The 12085-nt window shown below is 43.6% G+C and overlaps 1 protein-coding gene across 1 annotated transcript; it reads right to left on the bottom strand.

Annotated features, from left to right (window-relative positions):
* Positions 1–2636: 2636 nt before the first annotated feature.
* On the bottom strand, positions 2637–11266 carry GORASP1 (golgi reassembly stacking protein 1). Its single transcript, XM_059483292.1, has 9 exons — positions 11122–11266; positions 9184–9264; positions 7986–8189; positions 7259–7345; positions 6799–6929; positions 6114–6255; positions 5473–5617; positions 5023–5178; positions 2637–4742 (listed from the first exon to the last, which is right to left on the bottom strand). Exons 1-9 carry the CDS (start codon positions 11182–11184, stop codon positions 4459–4461), a joined length of 1293 nt encoding a protein of 430 aa, XP_059339275.1. The 5' UTR covers positions 11185–11266; the 3' UTR covers positions 2637–4458.
* Between the last annotated feature and the right edge of the window lie 819 nt (positions 11267–12085).

The raw sequence follows: 12085 nt of genomic DNA, 5'->3' as shown, positions 1-12085 counted from the left end.
GGGGCTGAGAACAGGAGAGCTTGGCTCAGAACTTGTAGCTGAAGTGTAAGTACCATTTTAGGATGAGAAGAACTGCTTGAAGGATTTACCAGTAACTTTAAGAAACACTAAAAAAAATTCAAAATAAGCTCTAGGCAGAAAGGTGGTAGACTCACCTTCCCTGGAAGTGTTCTAGGCCAGGCTGGATGGGGCTGTGAGCATCCTGTTCTAGTGGAAGGTGTCCCTGCCCATGGCAGGGGGTTGGAACTGGATGAGTTTATTACAGGATCATAAATGGTTTGGGTTGGAAGGAACCTTAGTGTAGTTCTGCCTCTTGGTCTTAGGATTTATTTGTTGGATTGTCCAGGAGAGGGGCAGCCAGGGGCTGGCAGGGCAGTTACTGGTTTAGGGACATTACACCAAGGGATGATTTTTCCTTTCACAGAGGTCCTGTTTGATTTAAACTTTATCCCTAGAAATTTATTTAACATGACATTTAGAATCAGTCTTTAAGCACATGCTCTTACACTGTGGATGTGGTGCTGGCTCCTGAACAGAGGCAGGAAAAGTCACTTCCCAGCTGGATCACAGAGCTGCTGGGAGCACACACACACTTAACAGGAAAGTGATTGATTGAAAGAGCTCCCTGTACTACAGTGGAGGTTTTTCTGTCCAGAGCTGTGCAAACACCATGCAGAGGAGATGTGCTGACTAGAGCCTGGGTGGGACATGTCTGATCTCTGTCTTGAGGATACTGTGACACTATTCTAGATGTCTTTTTTGGGGGACTCTGAATGCTTCATTACATATTAATTACATATGTAATAATTACATATTTGTCTCTGTGTTCACAGGGGTCTTAGAATGAGGGAAGAGATGAGGATCTGACTCCATGTTTCAGAAGGCTGATTTATTATTTTATGATATATATTACATTAAAACTATACTAAAAGAATAGAAGAAAGGATTTCATCAGAAGGCTAGCTAAGAATAGAATAGGAAAGAGTGATAACAAAGGCTTGTGGCTCGGACTCTCTGTCTGAGCCAGCTCACTGTGATTGGCCATTAATTAGAAACAACCAACATGGGTTAATCAAAGATCTACCTGTTGTTCCTGAGGCTTCTTAGGAGGAAAAATCCTAAGGAAAGGATTTTTCATAAAAGAAATATGTGCCTGTGACACATATTAATTACGTATTGTAGCTTAGAAATGTAACTTTGAGCAAGCAGTTGAAATTCTGCTACAGCAGAAGCAATGCCAGTTAAGTATTTGCTTAAGGCAAAAGCCAAGAAGGAAGTTGTGTGGCAGTGCCCAGGAAATGGACCATGCTAATCAATGCAATGAGTAACTTGCTTTCTCTTAAGAGCCTGTTTTTGTGTTACTGCTTGGAGGTGAAAATCCTTGCTCAGTTTTGGGGGAAGATGGAGAATGCATGTGGAAGTACATGAGCCCACCAGTTGTGTGAGTGGTGTGATCTGTGCTCAGCATTGCAGAGATCCATTTTCCTGCAGTATTTCCGCTGCCAAGTGTGACTGAGCAGCCTCTGCACAGAGCCTAGAGCAGTCCAGCAGGAACTTCAGTAGATTGTCAGGCCTGTTGTGGAAGGTTAAGAGGAAAAATTAAATCATCAATGCCTGAATTTGGTCTTAAAATAATTCTACTAGTAGGCTTAACTTAAAGACAATAAACACATCCACATTCTCTCGTTCAAGTTCAGCATCCATATTGCTGTTAATCATGAGATTTGTGTGTTTATCTCTATTTCCTTATCATGATCTTGGGGGGTTACAATCATTCCTATACAGGGTTATGCTGTGGAAAGTTCCCATGGATCTGGTCAGCCTCAGCTGGGGCAGAGCTTGGCCAGCTCTCTGTGGCCTTTGTTGAGCAGAGGTGGGAGGAGATGCTGGGACTCAGAGGTTCCTCCTGGCTCACCCCATCAGCCATGCCTGGGTGCTGTGGCACTGGCAGGAGCAGGGCTCAGGGGAGATGGGCTTTGCCTAATCCTCACTCCAATGCTTGAGCTGCTGGGAGCCTCTGTGGATTTAATGCCTGCCAGGCCTGTGTCCTCAGGCTCAGCTGCTAATTCTAGGGAGCAGCTCAGGGCTGGCAGCTCATCCTGTTGTGTCTGGCCATGCAAACCACCCTGCTGCTGTGCCATCTGAGGTGACCTCCTTCTCCTCCTGCCTTTGTTCTACCCTTCTGATGCTGCCCAGATAATCCTCCTTGTGTCTGCAGAAGAGCTCTCAAAGTTCACACAGTGGGAGAAAGGTCACATCCAGCTCCTGCTTACCTGGAAACATCTTTGTGACAGCAGCAGCCTGAGTGGCTGTTTGGTATTGGCTCTGAATCCAGCCACCCTCAGGTGCTTCTCCCATTCTTTTTATTTTGAAACTAAAATTTCAGTCACTTTTCTCACTTCGCACCCACAAACAGGAGTACTCTCCACTTGCAGCTGTGAGGGAATATCCAAGTTGGTAAGAGAAAAGAAATTTGATGAGAAGCTCCAACTCTTCACCTCATTTAGCATTTGAATGATCATGTTTCAGGTTTGGAGAACACAACATTCTCTGGCTCAAGGTTTAACTACTTGGTTTTCCAAACCCCTTCCCAGAGCCAGTTAACATAACACACAGAGGCTGGACACAGACTGAAGTAAGTTTAACCCATTTATTATGGTGACATTTGAAATCTAGCATGAGTTTTGACATTCCCTGCTCTTAGATTTCTAAAAGGTGTTTATGGTACAGAGTCAATTAAATAAGCTATTGCCATCTCATGGCCATTTTTGAGAACGATAAAGGACTAGAAACAGTCCTAAATAAACAACGTGAATAAAACACCACCTAAGTGTCTTAGGCATCAGGCTCCAAGATCAAACAAGCCTAGGAATAGTTTAAATTATAGTTTAAATTACATTTATTTTTAGTGTTTGGCTGTTCACCCTTGTAACATTCAGCTGAGGGAACAAAATAGGAAATTTATTTTAGCAACATGGGAAATAAAACTGGCCCACAATTAACAGACCCTTTAGCAGACTAGAATGCACTGTCAATTCTACTGTTTTTAGTTAGAGCTCAATACATTCTTTAAAGTAACAGGTACTTTGTCAATCCTGTTCAGAACTACTGTGCTTGCAGTATTTCAGACTAACAACAGATCAGAGACATTTTTTTTGTCGGGGTGGACTCATCTGAAGCCCTCATGTGCTGTGAGTTTGCCTGCACCCTTTGGCTGAAGCTGAGCTGTCACAGGTAAAGCTGTGGGACCCTGAGTCCCCCCTACATCAGCACCAGTGTCACTTGCTGACAGTGCAGAAACAGAGCAGGAGCCAGGGCAGGGAAAACTAAACCAGGCAATATTGTGCTAAATAAGTGTACTTTAGTTTATAGCCTAAACACACACCAGCCTTGTACCCCACTCTCTTCACTTACAAAGGGTTTTCACTGCAGTAGCTCCATTATTGCCCATCAGCAGCTTTGAAATTCATGATAAATCACTGCCCTGAGGATTATAAAACCATCCATGTCTTCCATTGTTTATGTCATGCTTGCCCTTACATTCAGAAGTGATTTGGAGACAAATGCAAACAAAAAAAGGCTACAAAAACCAATTACTGGTGCTGCACAACAGCCCTGTTTTAAACTTAAAATAATTTGTATAACAATAGCAATGAGTAAATAGAAAAGCACAAAGGAAAGCTACAGCAGCCAAGACATTCAATCTTCAGCAAAAAGATTCATCACCCCTACTTTAAAATCATCTTCAATTTATTTCAAGTAACCACCATCATTCCCCCCCTGTTTATTTAACTGCAAGGCCCCCACCTGGTCCACTCAAGAGCAGAAGTGAACGACAGGAGCCACCACCATGGCTTTGTCCCATTTGAGACTGCAATTTCAAATCCCACAGTATTTCTTTCCTGCCCAAGTAGGGATAAAGAAGGTACACAAAGGACAGTTGCAGAGAAGGGAATTAAACCAAGAAAAGGAAGAATCTAGTAAGAGTACTAGAGTAGTAAGTAAAAGTATCTTAGTGTAAAAATGCCTTGCAAGTCACAAGAACAGTCTAACCAATATGTACCATTAGAAAAGCTTTCTAACAAATCAAAACTATAAATATTTTTAATGCCATCAAACATACTGATAAAAATCATCACTAAGTGTCACTCTTCAGGCACAGTGCCTTTGTAAATACATTCAGGAGCACTTTTAGGCAAATCTGAATTCATGAACTTGACATTCTGCCAGTGTCTAACTTGTTTCTGCATCAATTTCTCTATTGATTGGGTGATTTTGGACAGCATTCAAATTCTGAACATAGATCAATCCATTAAACAGTGATTAGAAAAGACAACAGGCCATGTACTTCATGTGATTTCTTTTCTAGTATTGTCTACACTAACAAAATAGAGTAACTGTAATTCTTTCAAGATCAGAAAAATATTCAGCAGTCTGTAAACAGCAGCAGGGTCCATTTCACTCAGGCTCTTGTGCAGCTGCTTCTCCTTTCTGCTCACTTGCTGTTTCATGCTGTGGTGTGTCTGGAGCAGTGGGTAGGGAGCTCTCCATGCTGTTCACAAGCACCTTGGGCTCCTGGTTATCAGCATCAGTTCCTAGTGTTGTTTTTGAAGAAATGTCATGAGGAAGATCAAGAGAAGGTAAAGATGGAATTGAAGGCAGGAGGTCATCCAGGGAGGGCTGCTTGCCTGATCCTTCAGGATATGGGGTTAAACCTTCAGGGTCCAAAGCTGAGGAGTTTTCTGGGAAATGGAGAGAGTTGGTAAAAATCCAAAACATAGCAGGCTAACAGACGGTGCCTCAGCATTTTCATTTAAAGAAAGAGACCCACATGCTATAAGCTTAAGGAAAAGCACATTCAATTTTTCCATTTCTAAACCTGATTTCTACTACTTTTTCCATCCCATTTTTGCTGATTTTTATTAAAATCTGCCTGTTTCCAAAAACTGTGATGATGTTAAGCAAGCATGAGTTGGTGCCATTCCAGAAACAAGACCCAAAGGAAATAATGACTGCACTTACCAAAATAAGCAGAGGCTTCACTCTTTGGCATTAATGTTTCAGAGCCTACAGAAGCTCCTGCTGCTGGCATGTTGAAGGGGGCAGATGAGGATAGGTTGGACACTTCTGTTAAGCTTGTGAACTCAGAAGCTGAAATTCCAGACATATCTAGAAATCCTGAAGGAGAAAGCAAGTATTAGTTAGATGCAACACAAAATTCTAGATTCAAAAGGACATGTTCAATCCAGACTGAAGTCAGTGAAGTACCCTTCTTACTCAAGGCAAATAACTTTAACTTACCTGGTAGCTAAACTCTACAGCTTTGAAATCCAGGGAAATCAAAAACCTCAAGGAAAACCACCACCAGTGCTCACAGTTCTGAGTTTAAATCTCTAGCTTGTTTAAGACCATATTAATTTATTTAGATGTACTCTAAAGAATTGGTGAAAAAAAGCACCCAAGAAAACATACCTGGATCCATAACTCTCTGGAGAGGGGGAGGAGGAGAAAGGGAGCTTTCTGGTGAGTAAGCACTCATTTCCTGCTCTGTGGAATGATCCAAGTTCAGAACTGCTTCAGAGCTGTCATTCTGAGAGGTAGGTGCCAACAATGGAGTCTGGAACAAGACAGCAAGAAGTAAAAACAGTGTTTTACATCAAAAGCTTCATCTGTCCCCAACCCTCCCATGAAAGCATCCTGCCTGTCCCCACATGCACCAGTGGAGAGAAGCTGTGATGCTGAAACTGAAAGACAAACACCACTCAGGACATGTTCCAGCTCAGCCTTTTAAAGCCAGTCTGTTCTCAGAACTTGGTTCCTGGAGGTGTATCTATCTTTCTCCTAGTGAAGTAGGTGTTCTAACATGATGCCCATTGACTGGCACAGCTGTAGGATGCAATACTTGAAAATAGGGAGAAAATATCTGGCAAGAATTTATATCAGCTGCCACTGTTGATCTGGGACCTGCTCTCCCCTTCCCTTCACCCAACTGCATTTCATTCAATAAACTTGAATGCTGTACTCAAACATTATGTATTACCACTGTCCCAAGCAGCAGAAAATTTTGAAACTCCAGAGCATGTGGCAGAGATTGGAATTTATTTTTTTCCTACCTCTGTGTAACCATTAGTGGATGGCAGAGGAGTTCCAGTTTCTGGTGAGGGTGAAGCTGATTTGCTTTCTGGCTTTTTCTTTGATGTCGTGGACTGCGTTGGAATTCTGTGCAAATAGCCATATCCAATACCACATCCTAAACTGTACAAGAGAAAAAAAATCAAAACACAAAAAGGGGCTCTTAACAAAGCTATTATTTTAAATTTTAACTTTTTAAAACAAGAATAGTTGATGTCTTTTATCTATAGCAGGAAATACCTACCTGCAAGAATTTCCACTTAAGAGTACTCAAGGAATGCTCTGCAATCAACTCTGAGACATGCACTGCTTAGCTTTCAGTGAACTATTTTATATCTTTACAAAATATTTAATCTGACCAGATGTGGGTTTTGTTCTTGCTTTAGCTGAATGTTTTGACTATGAGAATGCAGATAAAGAATCTGCTAATGGGGAACTCAAACAGGAGTTCTGCCATTTGATTCAACTTGGGCAGGATTAGATCCTGAATGTGCCCAATTCCTAATTCTAAGCTGATTTTTTTTAATGTAAAGATTAACAGTTTTGGGTGACAAGTGTGAGGAAACAAGGCTTAACATGGAAACACCAATAACTGATAGCAGTAATACTCCTAATAGGAGCTCATTTACAGCAAGTGTCAAACCTGTCACCAAGAGAGATCAGTACCTTCCTTCTCCACCCCAAGCTCCATTGGGAGTCACAACCACCTCTCGGATGGAATCTGCCTCAGTGTTATAAACCATCAGCTTCAGAGGCTTCCCCTCGTGGGACTCAATCAGGGAAAAGAAATCCTCTGACTAGGAAAAAAAAAACCAGAAAGTAGTAGTTAATAAACCCATATGTGCAAGTCAACATTTTACATACTTATTTACTCAATGTGAGATATTAAACACTCAGAGATAGAAAAATCACCAATGTAGTTTGATCTTAAGTGGCAAATTTTTTTTATTGTCAGACTAAAAAGAAAGATAATGTTTACCTTAACAATAAAGCTTCTGCCATAAACATCAACCCTCCAAAATCCCTCACTGCCACCCCCATGTGTTTGAAGAGATTTATACAAAACAATAAACACTGGGCAGGCACAAAGACAACCACTGCCTGCTGGAAGGAACGTGCACCCTACCTCCTGCAGAATCTGATCAGATCCAACAACGTAGTCAGTGTAAGGCTGGAGACCAGCCAGAGCTGCAGGAGACGAAGGCTCCACGTCCTGTGAAAGAATGACACGAGTCATCTGCACCCCCAGCAGGAGAAACCAGCAAGATCAAAAAGCACTAATTCCAGAGCAAGGAGGGAAAGAACAATTTGTAAACGGGATAAAAAAGAAGTTCTCAAATAGTCTACATCTACCTGTGACATCCTGTAGAACGTGATGAGTAAGAATGATGTAGAACATGATGAGTAAGAAGATGTTACCAATCTAAAATTGCATCCTCTGAAGATGCTGAGAAAATGCACTTGCTTAAACAACCACAAACATAAACATTCTTTCCTATTCAGTTCTACTCTTTCAGCTCTTCCTGTTAATTTTAAAATAAATTTGTGGTGCTTTTTGTAACATCAAAATTATTTCAGTGAAGTTTAGCCAACACAGAGACACCAGGCCAGAATCCTTTTACTTTTGCCATTGATTCTTCAACATAAAAGGAAAAAAACCCTTTCCACCTGTACTGTTTGGTCTGCTGGGGATGGAGTTATTTTTGTCCTTGTCCCTACTCAAGCAGCTCAGACAGACCTTCAAGACAGTGTTCCCTTCCCCTGAGTGGCTGCATCACTGCACATCACTAAACATCACACAGTAAAACAAGGTTGCACAGACAGTCAGGAGCCAGCCAAGCTCTGCTGCTCACCAGAACGTGCCACACGTGCTCGTTGGCTCCCTGGAAGCTGCAGAACCTCACGCTGGCCCCAAGGAGGCCTTGGCCTCCCCACATGTTGCTGGGGATCACCTCCACCTCTCGGATTTTCATCGTTTTGAGGTTGTACACCTCCAGCTTCACTGCTTTCTCGGCATTTGCCTTCAGCAGGTCTTTCAGCATATTGTTCTCCTTGTTCTGTAAAGCAGATGCAGGATTAACATTATTTCCAGTTGCACCTCTAACATGTGGCAGAATTTGTATACAAAGAGCCAAAACTATCAAAGTTTAGGCTGTGTGGCTCACAAACAATCCCAGCAATTTCCAGTTCAATTTTCTTTTACTAGAAGGCAGCCAGTACTGTCAACACACATCCCTTTACATAAGTACTTCCTGTTATTCCATTTCATCACTGGCATTCCTGTCCTTCACAACTGCTGTTAAATAACACCAGCAGTATCAGATGCCATCTGTAGTCTTAACAACGAGCAGCAACATTTCACTTCATGTTTCTGAGCCCCATTCCTCTTCAACAGCCCTCCAAAGTTACTGCACACTGACTGTGAAAGAACAGCTTCATTTCTGTCATGTTAGAAAATGAAATGATCTTCCCCAAAAATCTGCCCTTATTATGATCACTTCCAAAAAAGACATCTCCTCTCATAAAACCAAGACAAACTTAATGAATTCAGCTTGAATGTGGTTATGGTGGAGCATACAAGGCACAGCTCTGACAAAACCCCAACCAAAACCCCATCAAACCAAAACTCAACTCTTCTCCCATAACTCAATACACAGGAATTCTTGGGCTCAGATGTATAAGCAGGCACACTGATTCTTTTCCATGTTTTATCAAGTGTTGAAACAAGTTTGTTTAAACAAACATTGAGCTCTGACTATTGACTCACCAGTTCAGTATTCACCTTGTGGTAGAAAATATGTCCAAATGAGCAATAACAAAAACATTGTGTTAACCTGCTAAGAAGTTAAGGTGAGTAAAGGCATAAACAAAACCTTTCCTTCAAACTTGGGGCTAGCCAAAGAGACTTTGAACCTCTGCAAGTTTTACTTTACTTTTAATGTCCAATGTGAAAAGTTTCTCTGCTTGTGACAGTTGTGGTTTTTACCTTTCATCATCACTACAGTGCCCACAGTTCATGTGAGGTGGAAAACAAAATCATCTGAGACTTACAAGCCTTGTGTGTCCTATGGCAATGATGAAATCAAAGAAAGGCTCCAGTCCTCCTTGTTGGGCTGGGGAGTTCTCCTGAACCTGCAGAACACAGATTTTATTGTTATTCCACACTGACCTCCAGTTACATAAGGGAAAGTGTTAATATTTACACTTGATTCAATATTTACTTTTGAGCTGAGCCAGAGATAAGGCACCAAATGACCACCCTCAAGCAGCAGTGCATAATTAGGCTCTTACTTTTATATAACTATGAACAGATATCCAAATCAAGCTGTAAAAAGCAGGTTTTGAACCCCATATAAGACACAAATAATGTGATTCAGAGTTCATAGCCTGGAATTATTAAATTCTGAATACTTTGGAGAAAATTTGGGTTTTCAAGGTGCTGCTGCAGGATTTTCTCCTGTGGTTCTCACAACCTGAGCACTGTGAGAGTCCTCACTTGCATCAGAGCCATTTTTCCATGAACACAAGTGACAGCTGGGTTCCCACATTCCCAGCCCACTGGAACAGGAATATTTACACAAACACACACTGCCCACAAGTTCTGGTCAAGAAAACTGCCACCACTTACAAAAGATTCCTAAGAAATATGAGCTGGGACATCTCAGTTTCACTAGAACCAAAGCTGTCACAGAAGAGATGCCATCACTAGAGAGAACACTCATAAAACACATTCATACCAGGAAAAACCCCACAAAAATTCTGCAATTACATTAAATCCACCCACCTCAAGGTGCACTGACAAAGCAAGATGGTGTTAAGGAATCCCTGACAGTTTGCTCTTGACTTCATTTTTTTGTTAACTCAGCAGCCCTTAACCTGAGATATATTTGACTCTTGAGGGCCACCTCACAATTTAAGCAAAAAATTAAAACCCAGGCACCACCTAAACTGGGAAGCTCATTGCTAGGAAAGTTACATCTTATATTTGGTCTGGTGTTACCAAAATTATAAATATAAATATAATTTTTAAAACTTTTTTTAATATACATATGGGAGTTTTTTTTAATAGATAAAGTTGTATTGGTATTGGGGCTTTTGCTGGCAGAACTACCTATAAAAGTTATAAAAATATATTTAATAGCGTAGTTACTGCAGTAAAGCTTCTAAAGCAAAAATAAGAATAAAAATCATGCTTTATTTTTAAACAGTCAAGACCGAGCACTGTAACCACAGCTGGAGCCGAAGTATTAACTTTTATCCCAGCCCTGAACTGCATCAAAAGCGAGCAGGCAGCTTTATACAGATGCTGAGAAACGCAGAATGCAGATGAAGAGGAAACAGCACGTGGCAGCAACACTCCCATTCTTATTCCAGGGAAAGAAAATACACACTAAAAGAAAGGATAACTCAAGCAAACAGCTGTTATCTGCCCATCCTTAAACTTCCAGATATTCATTTACATCTCTGTATGTGCAGACATCTGCTAAAATAGAGGAGTTACAACAGACTTGAATCTGGGAGAGGCAGCCACGGGGGAAACACCGCTGGAAAAGGAATTAACCCCCTGAAGTGATGCTGTGGGGATCCACAGGGAAGGGAGCAGGGAAGGAGGGAAGAAGGGAATAGGGAGAGAGAACAAGAAGAGCAGAGAGACCAGGGAGAGATGGAGGCGAGCAGGAAGGAAAGGCGGGGAACAGGGAGGGAAGAATCGCTGCTCTACTCTCGAACTATTTCAGGTTCCCCCGGGCTGCTCGGCACCCATTCCCGCCAGGTCGCGGCCCCGAGCTCGCTGCAGCTCCCGCGGGTCCCGGGAGCGGCGCGGCCGCCCCGCCCCGCCCCTGCCGCCGTGGCAGCTCCGGGACGGAGCCAACGGCCGGAGCCGGGGCGGACCGGGTGCGGCAGCGCGACCCCGCCGGAGCCGCCCCAGCGCCCGCCGCCCCTCGCGGCCCTCCCTCCCTCCCTCCCTCCGTCTCCCCGCGGCCGCCTCACCCCGTGCACGTGGAATCCCTCGGCGCCGCCGCCGGGGCCCTCGGAGCTGGAGCCCAGCCCCATGGCGGCCGCGCCGGCAGCGCTCCGCCGGACCCGAGCGGAGCCGGCCCTCAGGCGGCCGCGGCCCCCGGCAGCGCCCGCACGCCGCTCCCGCAGGCCCGAGCAGCAGAGCGCCGAGCCGAGCGCCTGCACACGGCGGAGCGATGCGGGAACGCGGCTCGACTCCGCGCCCTGGCGCGTGACCGGTGGGGAACGCCCCCTAGCGACGGGGGCGGGGCGGGAGAAGCGAGGCGTTGCTGTGGGGGGCGGAGAAGGGGCGTGGCTATTGCCGAAGGGCGTGGCCTGTGCTGAGGGGCGGGGTCAGGCCTGAGGGGCGGGGCCAGCGCTGGAGTCCCAGAGTCCCAAAATCGCTGAATTTCGGAATTTTTTAGGTTGGGAAAAAACTCTGAGATCACTGAATCCAAGCTATCAACGAACACCACTGTGGGGACAGCCCATGGCACTTCAATGTTCCCTCAAGCACCTCCAGGCACGGTGCCTCCTCCGCCTCCCTGGGCTGCCCCTTCCAATCTCTGATCAACCCTCTGTGAAGAAATTCCTCCTGTGAAAAATGTGTATTTTATGATTGGCTTTTCGCGAATATTACAATGAATATTATATGTGTTGTGTTAGAAAGCAATGCTGTATTAATTTCCTTAAGTAAGTGTGTTAAATATAGTTTTAGGTTATAAAAAATATGTTAAAATAGAAACTATGCTATGTAGGATACTTTTTCTAAAGAAAGGACTCGCAGCGAGATAGCAACCACAGGACACCTGAATCTTTCACAGAAAGAGAATTTATTGCCCTCTTATCAGAAGAAATGAACTTCTTCCCACCTCAAAGGCGCTGTTGGATTCAGAGGAAGAAGTTGATGATGACCAGACAGAATCCTGTGTTTGAATGGAATTTATGCATCATGTAT

The sequence above is a fragment of the Ammospiza nelsoni genome, chromosome 1, assembly GCF_027579445.1.
Source record: "Ammospiza nelsoni isolate bAmmNel1 chromosome 1, bAmmNel1.pri, whole genome shotgun sequence".
Classification (NCBI taxonomy): domain Eukaryota; kingdom Metazoa; phylum Chordata; class Aves; order Passeriformes; family Passerellidae; genus Ammospiza; species Ammospiza nelsoni.
This window is presented reverse-complemented; position numbering and strand designations above follow the sequence as displayed.

What these genes read in the sequence shown, in the direction of transcription:
- GORASP1 (XM_059483292.1), bottom strand. Translation starts at nt 11,184, where the DNA reads ATGGGGCTGGGCTCCAGCTCCGAGGGCCCCGGCGGCGGCGCCGAGGGA. An exon ending in AGCACGTGTGGCACGTTCTG is followed by an intron (nt 7,346 to 7,985) that starts GTGAGCAGCAGA and finishes ATTCTTTCACAG; the next exon opens with GACGTGGAGCCTTCGTCTCC. An exon ending in GCTTGGGGTGGAGAAGGAAG is followed by an intron (nt 6,256 to 6,798) that starts GTACTGATCTCT and finishes TCTCTTGTACAG; the next exon opens with TTTAGGATGTGGTATTGGAT.